This window comes from Phytophthora cinnamomi, assembly GCF_018691715.1.
Source record: "Phytophthora cinnamomi strain GKB4 chromosome Unknown Contig29, whole genome shotgun sequence".
Taxonomy (NCBI): domain Eukaryota; phylum Oomycota; class Peronosporomycetes; order Peronosporales; family Peronosporaceae; genus Phytophthora; species Phytophthora cinnamomi.
In genome coordinates, this window is record NW_027150962.1 from 126,158 (window position 1) to 151,248 (window position 25,091).

At 54.5% G+C, this 25,091-nt stretch overlaps 10 protein-coding genes across 10 annotated transcripts; 7 read left to right on the plus strand and 3 right to left on the minus strand.

Annotated features, from left to right (window-relative positions):
* Positions 1 to 657: 657 nt before the first annotated feature.
* Positions 658 to 1,814, plus strand: IUM83_09918 (WW domain-containing oxidoreductase; the record flags this gene model as incomplete). The annotated part of the gene is made up of 6 exons (XM_067934393.1): positions 658 to 1,028; positions 1,145 to 1,246; positions 1,327 to 1,390; positions 1,469 to 1,500; positions 1,581 to 1,669; positions 1,741 to 1,814. The coding sequence occupies 6 exons, from the start codon at positions 658 to 660 to the stop codon at positions 1,812 to 1,814; spliced, it is 732 nt and encodes a 243-aa protein (XP_067793345.1).
* Positions 1,815 to 2,241: 427 nt separating this feature from the next.
* Positions 2,242 to 4,274, minus strand: IUM83_09919 (V-type proton ATPase subunit H; the record flags this gene model as incomplete). The annotated part of the gene is made up of 9 exons (XM_067934394.1): positions 2,242 to 2,470; positions 2,539 to 2,661; positions 2,733 to 2,896; positions 2,988 to 3,131; positions 3,211 to 3,262; positions 3,334 to 3,528; positions 3,614 to 3,755; positions 3,842 to 4,065; positions 4,156 to 4,274. The coding sequence occupies 9 exons, from the start codon at positions 4,272 to 4,274 to the stop codon at positions 2,242 to 2,244; spliced, it is 1,392 nt and encodes a 463-aa protein (XP_067793311.1).
* Positions 4,275 to 4,539: 265 nt separating this feature from the next.
* On the plus strand, positions 4,540 to 5,202 carry IUM83_09920 (Flagellar adenylate Kinase; the record flags this gene model as incomplete). The annotated part of the gene is made up of 2 exons (XM_067934395.1): positions 4,540 to 4,650; positions 4,717 to 5,202. 2 exons carry the CDS (start codon positions 4,540 to 4,542, stop codon positions 5,200 to 5,202), a joined length of 597 nt encoding a protein of 198 aa, XP_067793299.1.
* Positions 5,203 to 5,761: 559 nt separating this feature from the next.
* Positions 5,762 to 7,870, plus strand: IUM83_09921 (Golgi transport complex COD1 protein; the record flags this gene model as incomplete). The annotated part of the gene is made up of 2 exons (XM_067934396.1): positions 5,762 to 6,744; positions 6,823 to 7,870. 2 exons carry the CDS (start codon positions 5,762 to 5,764, stop codon positions 7,868 to 7,870), a joined length of 2,031 nt encoding a protein of 676 aa, XP_067793418.1.
* A 2,874-nt stretch (positions 7,871 to 10,744) lies between these two features.
* IUM83_09922 (Major Facilitator Superfamily (MFS)) lies at positions 10,745 to 12,440 on the plus strand (the record flags this gene model as incomplete). The annotated part of the gene is made up of 3 exons (XM_067934397.1): positions 10,745 to 10,857; positions 10,920 to 11,054; positions 11,123 to 12,440. 3 exons carry the CDS (start codon positions 10,745 to 10,747, stop codon positions 12,438 to 12,440), a joined length of 1,566 nt encoding a protein of 521 aa, XP_067793378.1.
* Positions 12,441 to 13,335: 895 nt separating this feature from the next.
* On the plus strand, positions 13,336 to 15,098 carry IUM83_09923 (Major Facilitator Superfamily (MFS); the record flags this gene model as incomplete). The annotated part of the gene is made up of 3 exons (XM_067934398.1): positions 13,336 to 13,448; positions 13,542 to 13,676; positions 13,748 to 15,098. 3 exons carry the CDS (start codon positions 13,336 to 13,338, stop codon positions 15,096 to 15,098), a joined length of 1,599 nt encoding a protein of 532 aa, XP_067793379.1.
* A 324-nt stretch (positions 15,099 to 15,422) lies between these two features.
* On the plus strand, positions 15,423 to 17,110 carry IUM83_09924 (Major Facilitator Superfamily (MFS); the record flags this gene model as incomplete). Its single annotated transcript, XM_067934399.1, has 3 exons — positions 15,423 to 15,535; positions 15,610 to 15,744; positions 15,814 to 17,110. The coding sequence occupies 3 exons, from the start codon at positions 15,423 to 15,425 to the stop codon at positions 17,108 to 17,110; spliced, it is 1,545 nt and encodes a 514-aa protein (XP_067793412.1).
* Positions 17,111 to 17,321: 211 nt separating this feature from the next.
* IUM83_09925 (Rieske domain-containing protein) lies at positions 17,322 to 18,001 on the plus strand (the record flags this gene model as incomplete). The annotated part of the gene is made up of 3 exons (XM_067934400.1): positions 17,322 to 17,475; positions 17,564 to 17,827; positions 17,901 to 18,001. The coding sequence occupies 3 exons, from the start codon at positions 17,322 to 17,324 to the stop codon at positions 17,999 to 18,001; spliced, it is 519 nt and encodes a 172-aa protein (XP_067793298.1).
* A 160-nt stretch (positions 18,002 to 18,161) lies between these two features.
* Positions 18,162 to 21,325, minus strand: IUM83_09926 (uncharacterized protein; the record flags this gene model as incomplete). Its single annotated transcript, XM_067934401.1, has 4 exons — positions 18,162 to 19,382; positions 19,457 to 20,617; positions 20,706 to 21,181; positions 21,259 to 21,325. 4 exons carry the CDS (start codon positions 21,323 to 21,325, stop codon positions 18,162 to 18,164), a joined length of 2,925 nt encoding a protein of 974 aa, XP_067793376.1.
* Positions 21,326 to 23,802: 2,477 nt separating this feature from the next.
* IUM83_09927 (NPP1-like protein) lies at positions 23,803 to 24,633 on the minus strand (the record flags this gene model as incomplete). The annotated part of the gene is made up of 1 exon (XM_067934402.1): positions 23,803 to 24,633. One exon carries the CDS (start codon positions 24,631 to 24,633, stop codon positions 23,803 to 23,805), a length of 831 nt encoding a protein of 276 aa, XP_067793377.1.
* Between the last annotated feature and the right edge of the window lie 458 nt (positions 24,634 to 25,091).

Genomic DNA, 25,091 nt, shown 5'->3' on the forward strand with positions numbered 1-25,091 from the left:
GCCGAAGAAGTGCAAGTGGCGCCACGCAACGCAGCAAAAGAGCACGGCAGCAAAAGCCTGTCCTGCTGCACGGCTGTCTCTGGCTGTTATCGCGCGGGTGAAGGGACGCAAATCGCGCTGTGTAACGGAGCTGCTGCTGCCGAGCGCTTCCTGCGTCGGCGCTGGCCTCGGCGCTGAGCTGCTGCTGTCGGACTGCCAGCCGCGGTCCATCGCGCGAGATCGCCGCCATCTGCCGGCTTACATACAATCCCCCAGTGCGCGCGACGCCACGCATCCCAGCAGCTTAGCATGGGCCGCCCGTCTATGACGGCGATCGTGCGTCGAGCGCGACTGTGATCGATTCCTATTGGCAGGCGATTTCGGGGACTCAAGCTGTTGTGATGAAGGAGCCAGACCGAAATCGCACCTGTTCGAATTCGGCACCATGTACCGTCGCACCTATTCGAAGCGTACAACGGTACCGTGTACCAGACGCAACTTCATGTACCCATGATCTAATCGGGGACACAAATATTGGTCCTCCCGGACCAAAACACGTCGGGCCGGTACTGATGCGTCAAACGGTAGAGTCCACTTGAAGTAGCCAAGCAGGCATACACGCAATACTCGTGCGCGCATTAGCCGATTCGTCCAGCCACAGCCACCCACAGCACAGACATGAGCGCCGACAAGAGCAGCCTGGCGCTGCTGGACGTGGACAAGTTCGCGCGCTTCAGCAGCGCGACGTTCCGCGCCGACAAGTTCTACAAGACCATCGGCTACGGGCTGGGCGCCACGGGCCACCTGCTGGCGCGCGCGGCACAGCAGGACACGGAGACGTCCAAGGGCCTGCGCGCCATCGCGTCCAACATCTCCATGGCGCGCTACGTGATCCGCTTCACGGGCGGCTTCGAGTCGTTCGAGGCCTGGAAGAACGGCTCCTGGTGCTACGGCGACGACAGCGACCACGTGCGGCGCGTCGTGAGTCTGCAGGCGCTGTCCATGATCGCCTACTACCCGCTGGAGCACGTCTCCTACGTCGGCTTCGTGTGAGTGGCTGCAACCTGCAACGTAGCAGCAATTGGGAGACGGTCTGGGGGACTGATTTGAGACTGTTTGTGACTGGGATTGCGTTCTGGTGGTGTGGGTGTTTGGTGCCTGGTAGCGCGCCGAAGCTGCTGAACATTGACGCGATGAAGGTGTCGCGCCTGTCGTGTCAAGCGTGGGGGATTTACATTATGCTGGACGTATACGCCAACGCGCTCCGGTAGGCTGAAGTTGTAGGACATCCTGCGCGATTGGATAGGGGGATGTCTGACTGATGAGTGTGCTGGGGACTGCCTACAGGATCCGCGCCTTGACGGCGAAGGAGAAGGATGTTAAGGAGCAAGCAGACCTCTCCGACGAGGAGGTAAACGCGACAATGAATGGTGGTGTTTGTGAAGTTGGGTGGAGTATAACTGATCCCGGATGCATTTGTGTTTTGTAGCGCGCGACCCAGCTCGCTGCTATCCAGGCTCGGTAAGGCAATCATCCTAGTTTGAATGACGTTGGAATTACTGGACTTGACTAAGATCTTTTGTTTGTGGTTGCTTGTGTAGCCGTCGCGAGCTGTACTACGTACAGCTGCGAAACTTTTTCTACGCTGGACCGTGCATTCACTGGTCGCGTGAGAAGGGTTTCCTCCCTGGTACGTGTGGTGTGCCATTCAGCTATTTAAATGAGTTGGTTGTACTAACACAAGGTGGTTGTTACTTCCAGAACCCGTCGTCAGCTTCTTTTGCGCGGCTGAGGCTGCCGTCGGACTATGGCGTTCGTGGGCGAACACTAAGTAGGCGAACGCACCGCAGCTTGTTGATCCATCGAAAGCATACATCACATACATTGCGGCATCGCTACGATGAACACAAATAACGAATGTCTGTGTAATTGTCAATCATTCACCGTGCTTCATCTACCTTGCACCTACGTTGATCACGGTTTTGACCACACCTGATGCGCAAGGTGGATAGACTGAACCAAATTGGCGAATGAGCTTCACTAGGTATGCAGCCGTACAGCATGCTTTACTGTACTACATGTAGTAGTAATAGTTCGATTTACTCTCCACATGCAGTCTTCGTCCTTCGAACAACAATCGTTGCAACAACCACAACTCCCTGTCATGTTAAAACTGTTTACCTGCGCCTCCTACGATCGTATGACGCCCCGAAGACGCATGGATCTGTCCGTGCCTCCTACACGCACCAAACTGTCGTGTTCTTACTTGACAAACTCCCACTTGTTGACCATCATTTTCGAGATGCACTGTAGCGCTTGCTTTTGCACCTCTGCGTTCTCGTGAGTCATGAGCTTCATTGCCACCTTCTTCGCACCAAGTCTCTTCGCAATGTGCTTGCCATTCGGGTAAAAACGCACAAATTCGCCCAAATCGAACAGAGCCACAGCAACCGTCTTCGAGTCGTCGGCTTCCAACAGGTCGATCAGCAAACTGCAGCATACGCCGCCATTAGGTTCATAGACCGATAAAGCGAACACAACGAGCCACATACTGCTTACCGAATGAGCTCGAAGTCCTTATTCTCGAACGTCATGAAGTTATCCTTCCAGAACTTGTCCGTGTGCAGCAGACCCCAGTTCAGTGTTCCCGTTCGTAGTTCCTTCTCGTAGCGCTCCATCGTACTGTTCACCGAGGTAATCAGTTGGTCAACTCCACACTAAAATCGTACAATAAAGAATGCTGAGGTACGTACTTCAGTTCTTTGTACTCGCGGATAAGCACATCACGGACAGCTTGGATGCCCTTAGCGATATCCTCGTCAGCCCACTTTCGCTCTCGCATGTTGTTAAGTGTCTTCAGCAAACCACTGTCAATCATACGCTCATTGAAGAAGCCACTGAGTTTGCCCAGCAGGTTCTACGAAAGCAAAAACTTGTTGATTAGCAAGGCAATGGCACGTGTACAGTTTATTTCGAGTGTGATTGACTGTAGACGATCTAGAACTTACCTGAAGAGCTTCCAAGGCGACACGCACGACCTTCTCACGAGGAGCCGCTGCCACTTGCAGTACAATTGCATCCAATGCCTTGGCCGCCACAAACTTCTCCATAGCTTCGTCGCAAAACGCCAACGTCCACAATATGAACGTGAGCTGCAGCGAGTCCAAAGCAAACAGACAAATGTTAGCATAATCTTCACGACGAGCAACTTGAAGAGCCCCGCTGACATACCTCGTAGGCTAGCTGAGCACGATTTTGCGAGCTCTCCAACAACTCCACCACTCTGTCTCATAGCAACATTTTTGCGGTAGGTAAAGAACTGGCACCACCATTACACAAGAGGCAACAACTTACGGAGGCACACCGCCCTGCTTCACGAACACCACACGCAGTTTCTCGTTGCGCAAAAGCACCATCAAAGACGCGACCGCAGCACGAGTAACATTTGCGCGGGTTGAGTCGTTCGTCGACGTCGGCAGCGCCCCCGTCTTCAACGCCTGAATCGTCCACTGACCGAGCGCTTCTGCATCTTCCTGGCGCGGTCGAATCCTAATTTCGACGACCCACACTTCAGCATTACCACAACCGTACCACAAAGTAAAATACAATTGACCAAACCAACCAAACCACTCACGTGAGAAATAGAGCCAACAAATGGCTCGCGGCGTATTGCATGTAGCCCGTGTCGTTACGGATCATCCTCAAGAACGGGGCCGCATCCACGTTGCTCCCTTCCGGCACAAAATACACCATCCGCTTGTGCAGACGAAGACCATCTTGCACCAAAAACACAAAAACACAAAAGCACAAATTCAGTCTCAAGATACCTAAAAAGAAAGTCTAAACATTATCCAACTCGTACCTGGCAGCAGCTCCTCCATGCGAGCGAGACAGTACTTGAGCACCGTCGGCTCCGTCACGTTCTTGACCAGCTTGAGCAGTGCGCTGCCCACCAACGGGCCGGCATCGCTCATGAACTCGTCCACGGCCTTGACGATCGTGGCGTCGTCTGCGCCGGGCTTGATGACGCCCTCCAGGTCCTTCAGCGCCGTGATCTCCGTCTTCTCCAGCGAGAATCCGCCGGCGCTAAATAGTCCGCACCAAAATTGGAGCGAGGGCGTTAGTGACCATTATTTTTGCGAAAAGGACCTGATAAAAATTAGTGTGGTCTTTTACCGCGTGTAGGTGGCCCAGTTGATGTCCCGGAAGCGGTGCAGCGCCTCCTCCCTGGCTAGCGCCACGTCCAGCGAGCCGCTGCCCGACATGTTGATGGCCACGTGGCTCTTGTTCTCCATGGCGCGCCTGAACTTGAAGCGATCCTTCCTTCCCTTCGCACTTCTGGAGCGGATCTCAATCAAGATCGAACCGCCTCGCAAAATAGTCCCGAACACACTATTTTAGTCCGTCCTAAATTAGGACGCAATCCATGATTTTATGTACGCCACACGCATTAGAGCTTTTGCGCACAAAACGATTTTGTCCCCTCGTACGTTTTTGGGCAGTTGCAAATTTGACGACGAAGAGCACCAACCTACACGCGTACCTGAGACTGCTGCCGAGATGAGCGCCGCGCTGACCAAGAAGATCCTGTTCGTGCTGGGCGGCCCCGGCGCCGGCAAGGGCACGCAGTGCGCCAAGCTGGTGGAGAAGTTCGGCTTCGTGCACCTGTCGGTGAGGGAGATATGGCTCAAAACAGCGATGTGTCACAACACTTTATTGACTTTTGTGTCGTGACAGGCCGGCGACCTGCTGCGCGAGGAGCGCCAGTCGGGCTCGGAGAACGGCGAGCTGATCGACCGCATGATCAAGGAGGGCCAGATCGTGCCCGTGAAGATCACGCTGAACCTGCTGCAGCAGGCCATGGTCAAGAGCGGCCGCGACCTGTTCCTCATCGACGGGTTCCCGCGCAACTTCGACAACCTGCAGGGCTGGCAGGAGGAGATGCCCGACGACGAGTTCCAGGTGCAAGGCGTGCTCTTCTACGACTGCCCCGAGAGCGTCATGGAGGAGCGCCTGCTCGAGCGCGGCAAGACCAGCGGCCGCACGGACGATAACGCCGAGGCCATCCGCAAGCGCTTCCGCACGTACCTCGACTCCACCATGCCCGTCATCATGCACTACGAGAAGCAGGACAAGGTATTCAAGGTGGACGCCACGCCCGGCCCCGACGAGGTCTTCGAGGCTACCAGCGCGCTCATCGGCCCCCTCGTCGCCGACAAGTAAGGTAGCTGCGCGTCTCAGATCAACTCAGGAAGATGAGCAACACTTCAAGTTGACGGCAAGGAGCATAGATAAAAATCCAAATGAATAAACAGCGGTGGCCAAAGTATCCACCAACGCAGCAAAGGGCCAGCGCTACACAGCTCGGCATTGCGCTCCTGTTCTAGTTAGTACACACGAGATAACGAGAAATTGCACGATCCTCTCACATGCTCAAGTCGATAGAACTTCGACAAAAAAAATAAAAGACTAACGAGAACGAGTCACTCTCACCTTTCTTGAAACCAATGAGCGTATACTCAAACATCCTTATCCAAACTCACGTTGTCGTCTTCGGTCGTCTGGAACGAATTTGATGTCGTTGACAACGTCACTGTGCCACGTACTTCCACGTACCAAAACCTGTCACTCTATAATCAGTACTCTCTTCTTCGAAAACTCAAAGCAAATCGAGCTTAAACACTGATATAAGATTCATATGTCAGTATACTTCCCATCTTTACTGTTATAACACCAGCGAACCCCTCTCGTGGCGTGCGAGGCACCACTTGCGGACCTGACCATGAGCTTCGAGGAGAGCGTCACGCGCTTCTACGTGGCGCTGGCGGAGCAGCAGCTGGAGCAGGTGTGCCAGGCGCTGGGGGACATGCGCGTGTCGGCTGCCTCCTCTGCCTCCTCCTCCGACGCGGCCGTGCGCGACGAGATGCTGCGCAGCTGCGAGGCCAAGGCGCAGACGCTGCAGGACGCGGCGCTCTCCGGCCTCCAGCAGGCCTGCGCGGGCGCCGACGTGGACGTGGACGCAGCGCTCTCGGCCTTCGCGCGCTGCGCCGCTCTGGGGGCCGCGCGCGCCGCCGCGCCGCGCTTCGGCGGCTGCCTGAGCCGCATCTTCGCCAAGCAGGCCCGCGCCAGCCTCGAGCGCGTGCGCGGCAGCAAGCAGGCCGCCGCGGTGAACGAGCACGGCTACATCGACCGCGCCTTCTACGTGGAGGCGCTGAGCGAGCTGCTCACGGGCGCCTCGGACATCATGAACGCCGTGGCGGACGTCACGGCCGACGCGCTCGTGCTGCGCCAGGTGCTGGAGCCCATCCACGCCGCGTGCGCCGACGTGGCGCTGCAGATGGTGGAGATGTACGCCGGGGACGCGCGCATGGTGGCGTGGGAGCGGCGCGCCAACGCGCAGGCCCAGCGGGACCCGCGCCAGGCGCTGCAGGAGGAGGACGTGGAGGCGGACGAGAGTCTGCAGATGATCGACCTGTTCCTGGACGAGCTGGCCTTTATCATCAGGGTGCTGGTGAGCTACACAGCCTTCTTGGCCACGGTGTGTGAAGGTCTTGGCCAGGAGGGAGAGGGAGGAGGCTTCCAGGTCAAGGTGCAGGAGCTCAGCGGGGTCTACGTGGTGCTGGAGAGGTTCTACGTGTTCCAGTCCGTGCACAAGGCCACGGCCATTGCGGAGCCCCAGGAGCTGGAGCATGGAGTGTACGTGTCCAGTGTCGTGGAGGACGCCTCGTTCGTGCTCAACAAGGCTTTCTTCAGGGCGTCGCAGTGGTGAGATTGGGGCTGGATGGTCTTTGTTGGTTGCAGCTTTGAAGGAGTTACTGATGTTGTCGTTGTGGTTTGATGCAGCATGAATTACCACACGGCTCTTTCTATTGTGATCGCACTTGTGGACGCGTTGGAGTCACAGTATCTGCCTGCTATCTTGGCGCTACCGAGTCGACCGTGCGCGATCCCGCTGAGCGTCCCTACTGCGGCGTCGGCAGGGTCAACTGCCAATGGCAGTGGGTCTGCTAGGCTCGATGGTGACGGCGATGGTGAGAATGAAGTGTCTTTCTCCGATATGCTTCTTCAGGCTGTCGATGACGATCTGGAGCGAACGCTGCAAGAGGAAGCAAGGCTGATTATGGCTATCAACTCGGCCTTCATGAGTGGTGAGTTCGTTCGTGCGCTGCAGGAGAAAATCGACGAGTACTCTCGTTCAGGATTTCCCAGCGACGCGCCGATCCTCGATTGCCTGCCAACACCAATAAACGACATGACCGAGGCATTCCACTCTATTGTATCCAACGAGGTCCAAGAAGTGCTCTCGAGATCGCTGCGTAAGCGTCTGCTTGAAGTGATCCAGCGGCAGATGGAAGAACAGCTGAAATACGTGCTCACCTCATCCGAGTACGATGCGTTGGGCTCACGGGGTTCGCCTTTGCTGCGGCTAGTAGAGCAGGAGGTTTTGAAGAACCGGGAGCTGCAGCGATACGAGCGCGCGTTGTGCAGTGCTCCCTTCGAGGATCTGGTCGAGGCGGTTACGCAGGATCTCACCTCGTGTGTGGAGCGTGCACTTCTCACGACTAAGAAGCATTGCAATGACTTAGGCGCGTTGCAGCTCGAGCGCGAAGTCACGGATATGCTCGCTCGTGTGTCGACACTTGTGCCCCAGAAGAGTTTACGCGCAGCTTTCACGCGTCTCTTTCAGGTTGTGTTCATTTTGAATCTGATGCAACCCTCGCATGTGCTCGACTACCTTGCTAGCGTGCGTGAGGAGTTGTCACTGGAGACCATTGCGACGTTACTGCGCATGCGCGTGGATTTTAAGTCTCAAGATGTCGCGCGGGCAATAGACCAGATGACAAAGGCGGAGGCAAATAACAAAGCGTCAAAAGCAGGGGGCTCATCGTAGCTCCAGTAATATGGAACTGATTTTGCTTCCTCACCCGGTAGATGTCAACGACAATAGAGATGAGTGGAGTGTTCGCATGCGGATTTCATGAAGCCCTTTGCTTCTCTGGTACACCAACGACTAGCGTGTCTAACAAGAACGGGGAAGTCGCACTTCATGGCATATCTGTTTCGTGTTGCTATGTCGACTTTATTTTGTGTTTTGCATCCGCTCCGCATGCAACGCAGCTGAGTGGATCTAGATTATTGCTGATGAGATAGCAGAGATGGATGCAGGATACCCGAGTTGAGCTACTAATAAGTCAGATTCATTTCCTCCCCCAGCTAACTACTTCGTTCCGTGTGGACGCACAAATTATCATCTCGCGGGTTGAAGAGCGACTGAAATCCCTAATGGATTAGTGCATGCCGATCAATCAATTTCCATCGATGAGTGAGGGTTCCCATACAAAAGCAAGTTACTTTATCGCCCAAAAACACTTACACCCGATATTTCGGGCGAATGTTACCTGTGGTGGCAGGTTGTGTGGGCCTAATATACTACCCTAACGCTTTGGTGTGGATTTTGGATGACATTCACCACAGCCCTTTTCTACTTATTCCACTACGCTATACGCCATTGCTCTAAAAGCTAGGGTTCGCTCCCTCTCCGGCCAATACCCACCACCACTCACTTCACACGCTAACACCACCCCGACGACACCTCCTTATTTTTTTCTTAGGTCCGAGGATCGCGTAACAGCGATTCATGATATGTTCAATCACAAAAAGAAACCTTCTAACAGCATGGGTAAGTACACTCCGAGAAAATTGCAGTACAGGAACCAGTCCGCCTACTAGGGAGTCTGACATACTCGCAGCAAAAGCCTATTTTTTTCAAGTCTAGCTTCGTGAAAAGTGTAACTGGAAGTATTACTGGTATTAGCAATTCGGAAAAGTATTATTATTCAAATTATATTAATTCTGTTATCCAGATAGTTAGTATTAGTATTAATACCATTTGCATTAATACCGAAATTGTATACATGCAACTGAGTAATACAATACTTTGAATTATCCGAACCTAATACGGAAGTGTTGGCTCGCGATGAACCAAGATTGTCCGGGTTCTTCGTCAGATAATTTTATTCTACACCCAAATCGTTGCACTTTCGACGCTTGAGTCACATGTTTTGATCGAGAAATATTGGCAATCCATGAATCTTGAGAGATTGATCTCAAGTCACCTATGCTGTAAAGTTTCGTGCTACCATAAAAACAGTTAACGTTTAGTTCAATCCACTCGTTTTTACTTGGTAACGGCGTGAATTCTCTTATTTTCATTTTGTTTTCCGTGGATAATGCTGTTTGCGCTCAGGGTGCACTCTAAGTCACATTTTTCGAGTTTCTCTATCCTCCGTACCGGAAAATAATATAATACCCATTTAATGGACCTCACAGAGGAGTAGGACAAAGGAAGACAGTATGTCATCGACCTGTACAAATGTAGAAGCTTGAGTGTAGAGAAGACGGTAGAAAAGAAGATCTGTGTCGGAAGCTTTCTAAAAGCAGAAGAGTGACTGACTTCAACATTCTCCAACTCGAGAAGAGAAAAATTCGACGGATTAGACAGATATATCATTTGTCAGAGATATTATCGTTGCATAGAGACTATACGAAAGTAGGATTTTTTTAATCTCAGTTGGATGAACAGCATAATTTGGAAAACAAACAGGCTATTCAAAACAACAGGCATCAAACAAGGACAGATATCACAGATCATATTCAACAGTGTAAATGAGAAGTCAATAATGGCACCAATCTGGAACTCTGGATAAAATCCAGAGAACAGTATGGCGGTTAATCGAAACGACGTGATTTTTGTACCAAACATCGCTGGTCAATCCCCGTTTTCCGAAGCTAATGCCAACTCGCCTACATTATTTAATCTTAATACCGTTGGGCGGAAGCATCGTTGGATGTGAGCGCCTTGAAGTGGAGCTTCAAGGAGCTCATCTGACGGAGAAGCCCTTTCCTGTCGTCGCGATGGTACAACGCGGCGATGCCTGAAGCGAAGCGATCGATGGTCATTGAAACTCTGCTCCTTTGTATGCCAAACGTCAGCGCTGTACCAACGTAACCCGCTCAAGCAAATTCATTACGTGGACGTTGATGGCGGGCGTAAATGAAAGAAAACGCCGTGGTGCCTGTGGCCAAGGTGCCAGCTGGTCCTTCTCGAGGCAAATCGACTCCGCCTAGGAAAGCCAAAGAATATCGCCGCTGTGGCGTGCGAGACACGCGTCGCACAGAAGATCAGCCTTACGGCTGCGTTGTCGTCCACTCATCAACCACAGGTCCGTCTTGCATCACGATCGTGCCGCCGGCGAACCGGGGCACCTCATGAGCAAAAACTTGCAGCGAGGAGGAAGTGGAGCTGTCCCGGGGGCTCTCTGAGCACGCACCGTCGAGATTTCACCCAACATGCAGCGATGCCTTCGCTGCGGTGTGCAAGAATGAACGTGGTGGCGTGGATGCAGTGCAGACCGCCCAGGTAACCGCCATGATGTTGAAGTCAAGTGGCGAAACCATTGGACGCCCCGGATTGGTCGCGGCGGTGGGTTCCGAAATGGAACACGGTCTCCGATTGGTCCACGGACTGGGTTCCGAATTTTCAATGCACTTCAAATAGGCGACGCTGCAGCAACAGCAACTTGGGGGCATTGGCTGGAGGAGGAACTCTGGGCTCAGAAAGTGGCGCATGTGACGTGCACGCGCGAAGAGCCACGCAAGTTGTTGCATCGCATGAGCAGGGAGGGAGGCCATCGGGTTGCATGGCTCTCGGAGCTGCTCTCATTCTCGTATTTCCCCGTGCTGGGCAGACCAAACCAATTCCAGGATGGATGCCCAGGTGGTCATCTCGCTGCTGATCCTCACCTTCGTGACGGCCTGTGTCGTCTATGACGTCGAGCTTAGCCCCCAGGGGCGGAAGCTGCACTCGAGGGGCTATCGGTAAGGCCACCTCGAAGTCCTCATTGATCGGTGGAGGGCTTTGCTGACAGTTTGCTGACTAGGTGGCGTCGACTGCAGAACTGGTTACCCATGGGCATCGCCTACGCCGCGTTCTACATGGCGAGGTACAATATCGCTGCTGGCAACGTTCCGTCCGTGCGCAACCAACTTGGCTTCTCCTCTGTCTACATGGGCTGGTACGTTGCGCGATTTACGGTTTCGGTGCTCGTCCTTCTTGCTAACGGTGCATCCGTTGCATGAATAGGGTCTTATCGGCTGGATCGTGGGCGTACGCCGTCAGTGCACCCTTCACCGGGCAGATCACCGACCGCATCGGAGGCAGGAACGGCATGATCGTGGCCTGTGTCGGGGCAGCCCTGTGCAATCTGGCCCTCGGCATGCTGTTCCTCAGTCACGGCTCACTTCTCGTCAAGAAAATTTTATTCGTCGTGTTCTACGCGTCGAACGTACTCATGCAGGGCTTCGGCACCAGCGCCGTTGTGAAGATCAACGCTGCGTGGTACACGACGAGCGAGCGCGGCGTGTTCGCCGGTGTGTTCAACGTCATGCTGACAAGTGGGTACTACTTGTCCCTGGGCACGGGCAGCAGCATTATCGAGTCGCTAGGCTGGGCGTACGTGTTCGTCATTCCGGGGGCCGCTCTTCTCGTGATGTCGGCCATCATCCTGTCGTTCGTGAAGAGCTCACCCGCCGACACGAACCACTTCTCGACAGAGGAGATGCCAACATTCTCAGCTCAGCTCGAACCTCAATGCATGTCGTGTGGAGACAACCTTGAAGAAGCTCTCACGCCCAAGCAACAGATGAAGCAGCTACTTCGGAACTACACCTTCCTCGGATACCTCGCCGCTCTGTTCTTCCTCTGCTGGGCAAGGGACGGGTTCCTCAACTGGTTCCTCTCGTTCTTTGACGACGTTCGCTCGGAGTCTCTCACGTCCAGTGATACCGCTATCATCGGCGGAGCTTGGACTATCGGAGGTTTCGTCGGGGGCATCCTCTGCGGGTGGATCAGTGATGCTGTTTTCCACTCGAACCGGGTGAAGCCTATCTTCATATTCTCTCTTCTCCAGGCCGTTGTGCTTGGAGTCATATACTTAGTGAGCGCTACGTGCACTGTTGCAATGCTGGGAGTGCTCACGTTCCTCTCGAGTGTGTTCATTCTTGGCAACTACACGTTGCTGAGCTACACAGTGCCGACGGACCTGCCTCAAGACATTGCTGCGGGGGCGACTGGTGTCATGCACGCTGTCGGGTACTTCTCCACTGGTCTCTCCAGTGCCATCATGGGTAACGTTATCGACGGCGCAGGCTACGTCGTCTGGGCGGTGTCGCTCGTTGTCGCGTCGGTATTGTCTGGAGTATTCGTCAAGCTGGGCTCCCACTTCGCCAAGGACCGTACGGCCGAATCCAGGCACCAGCCAGCTGCCATCACGCCGATGACCGACGCCTCTGATGAGCTGTCGACGTGCTCCGTCTCGTTCGGGAGCGACTTCATCATGGTGGAGTCGCCCAAGCTGGCTGATAGTGCGCCGTCACCGCCCAAAGCCTCCCCACCTTTTTGAAACAGGGTCAAATAGCCTTTTCCTACTGGGTTTGGATATGTGTTGTGTAATCAACTGTGTCATGACCGCAGTTTAAGGGCGCTGTTTTGATAGTGTGGACGTGCAACCAATGCAAGATACGTTTAGGTTGGACTAATCACCAACAGGTGTAATCGACACCTTCCAGGTGACAATCAAAGCTTCATTTTTCACGGAACCCAAGTCACAACGGTATGCATCACCAGCTACCATCTCACGCTTGAAACGCCGGTGGGGGGTTATCTCTGACGTTCTAGCTAAGCTGCCTTGGCAAGGTCCTTGTCGACCAGCAGACGGCGCAGTGTTCTTTCGTCACAACCAAAAGTCGCCGATGAACCACGCCGTGTAACGTGCACGTAACCTAAATTCTTCACGTTAGACAAAGGCACTCCCGCAGGACCAGGCTGCAGCAACGATGCCCAAGTGGGCAAGTTCAGGAGCTATGCCGCGGATCCGAAGCAGCTCACGCTCACGGTGAGTCATCGATCACGCTGATTGGTCGCTCGACCAGGTTCCGATTTTTCTCGTGGCGTTACAACGGTCTCCGTTCGCTGTGCAAGTACCTGTACTACTTGCACAGCCAAGTAGCAGTCGCCGTTCTTCTCTGGTAGAGAAGACAAACCAATTCGGTGCCATGCACATGCGAACACAGAGTTCTATGCAATTGTCGGGTGCATTCTGCCGCCCTGCATCGTAGCAGAGGTACCAGGCATGACGCAGCTCGACGCGACTGGCTGGATCAGCAGCGCATCTCCATTGCTGACGTCGGTACCCTGCGCCAGGCGCCCGGTCGCGCAATGTGCGACCGGTGCTCACTCTCGAATCCGCCTTGACCTACACAAGCCAAGCCAAAGCCACGCCAAGCGACTCGCGCGAGATGGACGTGGAGACGCTCACCTCGCTGCTGATTCTCGTTTTCGTCGTTTGCGGCGCGTTCTACGACGTAGAGCTCAGTCCTGAGGGACGCGCGCTGCACTCGCGCGGCTATCGGTACATCGATCAGCAACACTCTCCCTGAGTAATGCGCAATAGGCCGTGACGTTGACACTCGTGACGTGTTGCGTGCTGCCTCGGCTCGAAAAGGTGGCGACGACTGCAGAACTGGTTCCCCATGGGCGTGGCCTACGCCGCGTTCTACATGGCCAGGTACAACGTGGCCGCCGGCAACGTCTCAGCCGTGCGTGACAAGCTCGGCTTCTCCTCTGCGTACATGGGCTGGTACGTGGCGTCGGTTCTTATCGCCGCGCTATTGATACTGGCTGGTGATGCACTGACGTTCGTGTCGTCAGGGTTCTCTCGGCTGGATCATGGGCCTATGCAGTCACTGGGCCCTTCACGGGGCAGATGACCGACCGCATCGGGGGCAAGAACGGCATGATCGTCGCCTGTCTCGGAGCTGCACTGTGCAATTTATCGCTGGGGGTACTCTTCCTCTGTAAGGTGCCGTTTATCGTGGAGCAAGTGTTGTTTGTAGTGCTGTACGCGACGAATGTACTGGTGCAAGGGTTTGGTACCAGTGCCGTTGTGAAGATCAACGCGGCGTGGTATTCTGCCAGCGAGCGAGGAATCTTTGCGGGTGTTTTCAATATTATGCTGACGAGTGGATACTATCTATCGCTGGGGACGGGCAGCAGTATTATCGGGAGGTTGGGGTGGGCATACGTGTTCGCGATTCCAGGCGTTGTGCTGTTTGTAATGGCTCTCGTAATTTCGTGCTACGTGAAAAGCTCTCCGGCAGAAACGCATAATTTTTCTGGAGAGGTCCTACCAACCACGTCAACGCAGATGAACGACCGGCGTATATCGTCCTCCGATGACGAAGAAAATGAGTTTTACCTCACACCCAAGCAACAGATGCAGCAACTCATGCGGAATTACACTTTCCTAGGGTACCTCGGCGCGGTATTCTTCCTCTGCTGGGCACGCGACGGATTTCTCAACTGGTTCTTCTCGTTCTTCGATGCGGTGCGTGAAGACCCGCTAACGTCGGGCGATACGGCAATTATCGGCGGCGCGTGGACTATGGGCGGATTTGTTGGCGGCATTTTGTGCGGCTGGCTGAGCGATGTCATCTTCCACTCAGACCGCATCATGCCGATCTTCATTTTCTCGCTGCTGCAAGCTATTGTGCTTGGAATCATTTATCTCATGAGCGCAACGTGTAGTGTGGTGATGCTCGGTGGGCTCGTATTTTTCTCGAGCGTGTTCTTGCTGGGTAACTACACGCTGTTGAGTTACACAGTGCCATCGGACTTATCGCAGGATATCGCTGCCGGTGCCGCTGGTGTAATGACGGCTGTGGGTTATTTCTCCACGGGCTTATCGGGTGCCTTCATGGGCAATGTTGTTGGGAATGGAGGCTACGGTGTGTGGGCATTTTCGCTGATGGTGGCATCAGTCTTCGCAGGCATCTTCACTTTATTAGGGTCGTACTTCTCCGAGGAGGGCATGATGATGACAAAGGAGCAAGCCGCCGGGACGCCACTTCCCGGGGAATTTGAGGAGATGACGCCACTGTCACTTGCCAGCTTAAGCAGCCGTCGCGCCTCGATCGTTCGGCTCAACGGCGATTTTGTTGTTTCGCCGATGCCTCTGAGACGCAAATCTCCTCTTCTTCAAGATGAAGCGGCACCTTTCTAGCAAGGTCTCCGAACTTGAATCGAACCATTGGAAGAGTTCAACTTGATGATGCATGAGAACTAAGAATAAAGATACTTTCTGGTGCCAGTGGTTTTCGGTGTACGTTGAGCGTTCAGGGATTGGTTGTGTGCCTGGGTTCCGAATTGGTTGATCATCAATATGCGTCGTGCATTGGGAGCGTTACCACAAAAGCACATCGGCGGCGAAACTGAAAATAGTGTCCTATGTGACGCGACAAGCCGTACCAGCACGTTCTGGCCAAAAAATCCCCGTGGTGTTCAACCTTCAGTCTCAAATTACTCGTGTCGAGCGGGGCCATCAAACATGAGTGCTCAAGTGGTCACCTCGTTGCTGATTCTCGCGTTTGTGGCTTGTGGTGTGCTCTACGATGCACTCCTCAGCCCTCAAGGGCGGTTGCTACACTCGCAAGCATTTCGGTATGTACAGTGAATTACAAGGAAAGTGTGTGTGAAAGAACCAAAGCTGGAATTGTGTGCGTCTAAATAATTAGATGGCGCCGACTTCAGAACTGGTTCCCTATGGGCGTGGCCTACGCAGCCTTCTACATGGCCAGATATAATGTAGCTGCTGGGAACGTCTCGGCGGTACGCGAAAAACTTGGGTTCACCTCCGCGTACATGGGCTGGTAAGTTAGTTTGTTGACGGAAGCTAAGTGCTTTTTTTACTTACGTCGTGCTTTTTGCGCTGCTATTAGGGTGTTGTCTGCCGGGTCCTGGGCGTACGCCATCAGCGGACCTTTTACAGGCCAAATCACTGACCGCATCGGAGGCAAAAGAGGCATGCTTATCGCTTGTCTGGGGGCTGCAGTGTGCAACCTTTTACTCGGTGTTCTCTTTCTCTGTAATACTCCGGGTGTCATTCAGCAAATTTTCTTTATCGTTCTCTACGCGGCAAACGTGTTGGTGCAAGGTTTTGGTACCAGTGCTGTTGTGAAAATCAACGCGGCCTGGTATGCACCGAGTGAGCGCGGATTGTTTGCAGGCGTGTTCAACATCATGTTGACAAGTGGGTATTTTTTGGCTCTGGGCACGGGAAGCAGCATCATTGGGTCACTGGGTTGGCCATACGTATTTGTCATCCCTGGCGCAGTGCTGTTCGAAATGGCTCTCGTGATCTCGCGCTACGTCAAGAATTCACCTTCAGACACGCACAATTTCACAAACAAGCAATTGGTTCTCATCTCCCCACCGCAACAGCCAGCGGACGCATTAAAGGGTTCATCGAAGGACGGATCAAAGGATAAAGCGTCGTCCTCAGCTGACAACCAAACAGAAGATGAAGGCGAGAAAATCCGACTTACGCCGAAGCAGCAGATGAAGGAGCTCATGCGGAATTACACCTTTTTGGGATACCTCGTAGCGGTCTTCTTCCTCTGCTGGGCTCGCGACGGATTTCTCAATTGGTTCCTTTCATTCTTTGATGCCGTTCGAGAAAGCCCGCTCACTGCAAGTGATACGGCCATCATTGGTGGTGCCTGGACAGTGGGAGGATTCGTGGGAGGCATTCTCTGTGGGTGGCTGAGCGATGTTATCTTCCATTCCGATCGCGTCATGCCCATCTTCATCTTTTCACTGCTCCAAGCGTTCATGCTCGGGTTAATCTACTTCGTCAGCGCCACGTGCAGTGTTGCTATGCTCGGTGGCCTCATCTTCCTGTCGAGCGTCTTCCTGCTAGGCAACTACACGCTGCTGAGCTACACGGTGCCATCAGACCTTCCTCGCGATATTGCAGCTGGGGCGTCTGGCATCATGACAGCAGTCGGCTACTTCTCGACAGGACTCTCCGGCGCCATCATGGGCGGTATCATCGACGGCGCAGGCTACAGCGTTTGGGCACTATCTCTGATGGCTGCGTCCGTGCTGGCTGGCGTGTTCACCAAACTGGGTTCCTACTTCTCGGCGAAAAGGCCCAAACACCACGCCGTCATCGCCCCAGTGCCACCCAAAATCGAAGAACGCACGCCGCTCGCTCCAGACTCGTCCGACAACTAAAGGCAACGAAACCAAGCAAATAATATTTGCTTGGTTTTGATAGTAATGTAGTCCCATTCTCAAAGTCTCAAGTACAATGTGAGAGTATTATGTGAGACTTTGAGAATGGGACTACGTTACTATCGGACAGGCGTACAAATCCAAAAACCTAATGGGAATCCATTTAAGTACGAAATGACTTCCAGATTATAGCTTGCCTCAGTATTCCCTAATGATGGCGGATCTGCTGACGTTCGAGTTCGTGTGCAAGCTGTCGGAGCTGCCGTCCGGGTCCAAGAAGTGCGTCGAGCTGCCGACCTCACATCGCAGCGTCATGCTGCTCAACATCCGCGGGCAGGTTTTCTGCATGGACCAAGCCTGCTACCGTGAGTTTGGAGATCCACGTTCTGGTGGTGGAGATATTATTATTATGCGTATCGGAGTGTTAACTTAATTAAACCTATTGACTGGAAGACCACGGAGGACCTTTAGTCAACGGAGACATTGAGGAAATGGGCGGCAAGACGACCATCAAGTGTCCGTGGCACGCCTACCACATTGCAGTGGAGACGGGGGAGGGGCTCTACAAAGGGGTGGACATGGCCATGACCCCTTCCGGCAGACTGCAGCCGTCGTCGCCCAGACTTAAATCCAAGGGCGTCAAGCAGCGCACACACTTTGTGGAGCTGCGCAACGACGGACAAGACATCTACGTCGCGGACTCCTCCGCCATCCCAGGTGACAACCGAATTCATTGGGAAAAGATGTCGTTGCATTGTTCCTAATCGTAATCAAAATGGTGCTGCTGCAGGAGCTTCGATGATCGAGTCCGACGTGTACGCGTTCCGTACGGCCAACATCCCGGAGGCAGCCAAGAACGGCGAGGTGCGAATCCACTCGCGCTTCGAATAGTCAACCGAGCAATGAAAAGAAAAAGCCCAGCACGCCCGCACACAAGGTAGAGACCACCCGCTGCGAAGGGCCCAGCAGGGTGCTTTTTAATTTATTGCAAGTGCCATTGGGTTCTGTTCGCCTGTTGACTAGTGCCATGAGTAGTCTGTCGATCTGCACATCAGAAAAGCGACTTCGTCACGATGCGCGCAGCTTCTGCACGCACGAAAAGCTTCGGGCGGACGTATGGCTTCTGGCTCTGCAGCCAGTAGTTGGCATCGTCCATGGTCACTTGGCTGTCGACATCACGCGGTGCATACTTGGTCGAAATGCTCTCGTTGACACGACCATCCACTTTCACCACGCTGCCCTTGTCTTGTTGCAGCAGACGCTCCTTCAGGTCCTTCACAGCCAGCTCCTCAATGTCCATCTCTGCCTCGTCACGCTCGTCCTGGTTGAGCTTGCTGCGGTCTACCTTTTTGCGCTTCTTGGCGCGCTCCTTTTCGATCTGCTCCTCGCGCTTCGCGTCCTCCAGCAACTGCGACCGCAGTGCCAGGTCCTCCTGTCGCAATTTTGTGAAGGAGTCTTCGCAGCTAACGCGCAAAATATCTGTCGCGGTGAGTTCCATGTGGCTTCCTGCCCGCCCGTCCATCATTGCTCCTACCCTCTGTGCCTTTTGCAACGCCTCTAGCGAGTGTGCGTGCGAGTCGCCGCGCTGTCTCGAAACTTCCACCATTTCCTCGATCACTTGTTTTAGGTACTCGTGGAGAGCGTAAGCCATCACCTCGCTCGTTTGGACTCCAAGCTCGACGCCTGACCGCCGACCGACCTCGCGCATCTGGGTGCGCAGTTTTTCCGAATTAAATAAGTCTTTCTCCACCCACTCTTCTTTCTGGCAGGGCAGCTGCTCCGCCATCCGCACACGTCGCACTCCACCCTCCATCATGATCCGCCGTTCCGTGCCAAGCTCGATGTTTGTGTGTGTAAGCACATCAGCCTCCTTGCGAATATCCGCAACACTGGCCTGAGCAAGCTCTTGGCTCACCAGCTCGGATGCAGCAGCGCTCTGAGCTGCCACTTCTGCAGCCGTAGCCTTGCCTCGGCTGGTAGAATTAGTGCGCGGCTTTTTCAACGGAGAACGTGGAGTCGGCGATACAGCATTGCTGCTACGCTTGTTCAATCCTCCTGACGGCGAAGACGTCACTGCCGAACCTGGTGTAGTATTGACCAAGGGTACCCCGGTCTTCAGGGCCTGAGCTTGGGGCGATGGTGTTGGGCTAGCTATGGGTGCTGGCAGAATCGGCAGTAGTCCAATTTTGCACATGGGGCAATTCGCTGTGTTGTTTTTCGCCAGACATGTCTTGTAGTGCCCAAACACCTGTTTGTACGTTTTCGCACGAGCCTGGCAGCATCCAACAACAAAACCAAGGTCAGCTTTCATATCAAATTCGTCGATAACGTGCTACGGGCACATACCGGTGGGGTCGGAGAGTTCATCTGCTTCATGATAGCTTTCGACTCCGCACACTCTTCGCCAACAGGGCATGCACTCGTTGTACATTTTTCCACGTGAAGAATTAGCTGCAACAGCCGGCCATACTCCTGCGTCATATTCGCAGTCACATTCTTTTGCTGCGGCTTGGCAGCGGCTGCCATAGAAGCTGCCGTTGAGGCCGTAACGCTAGGAGTTGACACCGTTGACGTTGGTCCAGGCGACAGTGAGTTTGTTCTCGGAAGCGATGTGTTGGACATCTTGCGCTTCAGGGGGTGAGCAGCCGGCCCCCGAGTAGGTGTGCTCTTAGGAGACTTGGCCTTTGCATTCTTCTTGGCTTTATTCACCGCAGAGGACAGCGGCGTATTGTCATCATCGTCATCACTACCCATACCGCTGAGTTTTCTTCCAGCCGCTTGTGCTGCCTTAGCCTTAGCGGCCATAGTTGCTTGGTTTTGAGCGTAATTGCGTCGCAAACCGTCGCAGAACGGGATCGAACAGTGATCTGTCATTCCAATGACGCATTCCTTCGCGTGATACTTCACCAGCCCCTTCAACTGCTCGCAATGCGAGCAGCCATTCGCTCCTCCACAAGACAAGCTGTGCTTGAACACGCGGCGGACGTCGTCACACTTTTTCACCTGACAAATGCCATGAGCCAACGAGCACGTAGCAGCGTGTGACAACAATCGTTTCGCGAACATTATCTTCTCCAGTGCTTCGTTCCTCGACTGAGCAACAGCAGAAGCGGCGCTGGGCGAAGAAGTAGTCGCCGTCGTCGTCGCAACACCAATAGAAGTAGCCGCAACAGCAGCAGCCGGCTCTGGCTTCACGCCAACCGCGGCCTTGGCCGGCGGCGTACTGACCGTCCCAGGCGGCGGCTGGATCGCCGTCGGTCTTGCAACCTGAGCTGCGATCGACGCAGGCATCGCCACTGGCAGAGTCGGCGGCGCAGCAGCAATGGGCCGCGTGTTCGGCGCAATGGCCGTGGGCAGCGTCTTCTTCGGGGACGCAGTAGTGGCCGCAGGCACCGTCATCCCGGCGGTTCTCGCGGCCAGCGGCCTTCCCATCGCGCCAGGCGACGCGACCGTCGGCGGCGGCACTCCGGCAACTCCCGGCTCAGGCTTCACAGCACCAAAAGCTCCCTAAAAAAACAACAAAGTAACAATAAAAAATAATAAACTTCCAGCCCTACAACAACAACAAAACTTCCAACATGGAGCCCAAATGTACCGGCGCGTTGTTGGTGGGGAAGGTCCTGGTCAGGTCCATCTTCTGGATGACGCTGGAGAAGATGGCGTCGCCCGCGATGCGCTTGATGATGTCCACGATAGACTTAATGTCGTTGCCGTTGCCCTTGCGCATCTCCGAGTGCAGCGTGGCGTACTGCTCCACCGGCAGCATCTGCTTCAGCAGCGCGAACATCTGCTGGAACATTTGCTGCCCCGAGCCGGGCGCCTGCTTGGCCTGGGGCAGCGTCGGCGGCGGCGGCGTGGGCGTCGGCACGGCGCTGGCGACGGCGACGGCGCTGGGCGAGGGCGTCGGCGCCAGCGGCTGCGGCTGCGGGCGGATGGGCGTGGCGCCCGACGGCGTGAGCGGCTTGGCCCCCGGGGGCACAATTGTCGCGGGCGCTAATAGACCCCCCGGGGGCGCTACGGCCGCCGCCGCCAGCGGGACGCCGCTGTACGAGCGCATGGCCGGCATGGAAGCTGCGTAGCGCGGCACACAGAGCGTTGTTAGAGGCGGGAGGGGCACGGCTGGAGAGAGGAGACGCGCGCGCACGTACTGTTCATGTCGTCCTCGTCCCCGGAGTCGTCGCCGCCGAACAGCAGGTCGTCGATGGGCGCGCTCATGGTCGCTCGCGGTTACACGGACGCTTCTCGCTCTCTGGAGGGCAAAAGGAGAAGTGAGGGCGAGCGAGGGGGCTGGGGCGGTGAGTTGCGCGTACACGTACTGAGTTGCGGGAAGAGACGGGGTGAGTACAAGTTGCGGGTATGGTGCATGTGGTGTGTCACACGTGAAATAGGGACCACTTCAACTTGGGTGCGGGTGATCCCATACAAGCCAGTCGCTACTTTCTCCACGTGTGCCTGTGCTTGGTGTTCTCGAGATACTCGGTGCAGATCGAGTACGCGATCCCGTTGTACTTGACAAACTCCGAGCGATGGAAGTTTGTGATGAGGCCGTAGATGTGGTACATGATTTATCCTCTTTCTTGCTCTGGGAAGTGGCCATGTTCGTCATCACGTGGAGCTCGGCTGCACTACGCGGGTGGTCCTCTTCTGGGCTGACCACGAGGAGCTTGGTGCTGCCGCGATCGATCACGAAATCCGCGACCCCCTTCAATGGTGCTGGCGGAGCGTTATTAAACTCGGCTTTCCTCGTGAGGAGTGGCGGGTTTTCTTTGAACATAAGCACCACACTGCGAAGCAAAACGTGCACCGACGAATCGTTGCGTACTTTCACCTGGTCGGTGTTCGGGGTGCCTTCGGATGTGTCAACCTACAGGAGCTGGGAGAGCAAGTTCAAGAGCGCTTCTTGTCCAATGTTAGCAACGGGTACTTCGGTTTCCGTCATCTTGAGGTAATTGCTGTAGGCTTCGTCAACTACGTACCACAAGAGCGCGTTGCACGGCACAAGACCGTCGTCAGGCTCGCAGCACCATTTCCAGTGGCGATATTCGCCCGGTGCACTGCGTTGGCACGAGAGCTGCTATTGTCTCGGCACGGCTTGGCCCTCAACACTTCGTTCAGCGCGCCGAGGTGCTCCATCCACATCGCCACGTGATAGCACGAAGATGTTTCAGCCCGCGACTGAATAGTTGCGAAATCTAGTCCCACAGAATGCTTGAGCGCGCGTAGTTTGAGCTGGTCCGTCGATGCATGGCAACCTGCGTTGGCGACAGTCTAGCTGAGTCTCGAAAGGGTCGCAGACTTCTGGAGAAGTGCAGCCAGTGTGAAAGTGAGCTTTCATGTAGTGTGAAAGTGAGCTTTCATGTAACAGTTTTGAAGAGCCTTACTCAATCAGTTTTTCGAGAAGCATCCTTCGTATCCATCGCACATTACCGCCAATCGACACAGTCCCCCGCGCTATGGTAGTCTGCGTCCCCACTGGCACTTCAACGTAAAACGGCTTGCGTTCCTGGGCTCTGAAGTACTTGTCGGAGAGATGCTTGCTAGAGAGCAAGCGCCTCGTAGCGTGCGACCGATCCGTGGTGCTGTGACTCATGATTAGAAGTGGCAAGAACATCTTGCCGAACTAAACGCAATTTCGCGACGTAAAAAGATGGCAACGGCGTGGCATGCCGCACCCTCCGTTGGGCCGATCTTTTGGTGGTCTTCCATCCTTTAATGGTCGAGGATATGTCTCAATTCCCTCTCGCTGACGTGGATTGTTCTCGGTTCAGGTCGATCCTTGAAAATGTGCGAGCAGTGGATGAGGCCTGTGAAGATCACTCATACCAAGGCGCTTACGAGCAAGTTCGTGTATGCAGTGCTCGATGCTGTTGTGGCGATGTTTCCTTGGTCACTGTTGCACTCGAATCGACTGTGTCGATAGGAATGTTCCTTGGTGAGTATGTGCAACGTCGAGACTAGCACTGTCGGCGCTGTTTCCTGCGGACTCAATGGATGGGGCCGTGGTAACACCGGCAACGCTAAGCACGACGGCTTCGGTGATGGCGAGGAAGTACTTGATCGTGGATTGAGCTCCTGAAGTCGAAATGGACCAGGAGAGGCGAGCAGTGTGCATGTATGCATACTTGGGACCAAGCGATCAAGCAAAGGATGCGTCATTCACCTCAAGTGTTTACATAGGGTACGGTACGACAGAGGTTCGAACATACATGTAGCTCATACATACCTTATCTTACTGTCATCCTTAGTTGATAATACTCAGCTTGTGATCCGGCTAGTGGTGGCGTCAGCGAAGGATATAAAGGCCGAACGTCGCAGTGGAGTGTAGATACTTAAGATGTTGCGAGGTATCCACACTGCAGTGTTGACAGCTGTGGGATCTATTATAATACACGGCTAGCGTCCTATGCGCCTTGCACCCGCTGTAAATTTTTATGGCGCTGTATTCATCCCTACCTTTTCATCCAACAAATTGGAAATCACTACTTGACGAAACTCATTGTGGTTAGACTGATACCGAGAGTGATCAAGCTCAGATGTAAAGTGCACTTGCGATGTCAGACCAACCACGTCTCTACTTCAACAGTGTTGAGAATGCCATAGTGGAAAGGGTGGTATGCAGTAGTAGTCATTGTGCGTCTACGACGCGCAAGCCGCCAATGCTGAAGAGTACCCCCTCGAGATGCCGCCGTGCGTTAGGCGAACGGCCAGGCCTTGCCGAGCTGCAGCAAGAAGTAGTCGTCATTCATGGGGACTTGCACGCCAGCGAAGCTCTGGTCATTGTTGAGCGCCTCCTGCGCCGCATCACTCAGCTGGTGCCACATGATGAGATCTTGCGTGTGTCCGCCCTCCGTTGTGGTCGCCAGTGCGTTGTCGCTGTAGCTGACCTTAACGCTGGTGCCACTGACCATGCTGGCATCAGGGGGAGTTTGCGACGTGTAGCCTCCAGTCGAGTTGGATGTCGTCACGGCTAAGATCACTTGGTCCGTCACATTAGGGTTGTTCGTCCACACGATAACGTGTTCCCAGTCGGGGGTAACGTCAGGGAAGTACCAGGCGTACATGATGGCCCACACTCGACCGAACCAGGCGGAGCGGCCATAGACCTGAGCCCCCAACTTCGAGCCCTTGCACTTGGCACCCTTTGCGTCGGCCTTCTCGAGCCAAGTGCTGATTTGGCCAGCCTCGTTCACAACAGGGTAGGCGTGACACCCGTTGGCGACGTGGAGCTGGGGCTTGAACTCGATAGCGGCCTTCTCGGTGACCGAAGAGGGCTTCGGTTCCTCGAAAGGCTTGACCTTTTTGTACGAAATCGTTGGCGAAGCAGTCGCCGTCGTCGTTGCTTCCTTTTGTTTCTTCGGTGCGGGTGTTGCATCGTCTTGTTGTTGGGTCACACCTTCAAGTTGTTCCTCCGGCATCGTCACCGAGGGTGTCGGGGCCGGGGTCCCCGTATCCTTCGTCTTTTGGGCCTCCGTAGCAGCAAGGCAAGTGGTGGCGAGTACAACGGCGAAAAAGCTGATCTTCATTGCGAGGATGAGAACTCTTGGAGGTTGGAGGGCGTTGCGGGGAATTTAGAAGTGATCTAGCACTGATGCAGAGCGGAGCAAGTTGTTCGACACGTAGCACACCAACTGGGAATCGGGAACGAATGGGATCATGCTACACGTATTTCACGCGATCACGACTTCTGAATCACGGGATACCGCGACGCCTGTTACCGTACTTGTACCGTATAGGTACACTAATAAATGCAAACGACGATTGTGCTTGCTTGGGGCATTACTAACTGTATTGTACGTCCCCGGCCTGCTGGTTGGACAACCTCGAGTAATGGGCCTGGTCCGAGGGATTCTGGCATTAGGTATGCGAACCACTACCACGTGAAACAACCACAGGAATTCCTCGATCCCTGGAGAGGTATGGCATTACGGCCGAAGCGATAAGGAAGGTGAAGGCTGAGAAGAAGTTGTAGCTGTAAAGTATA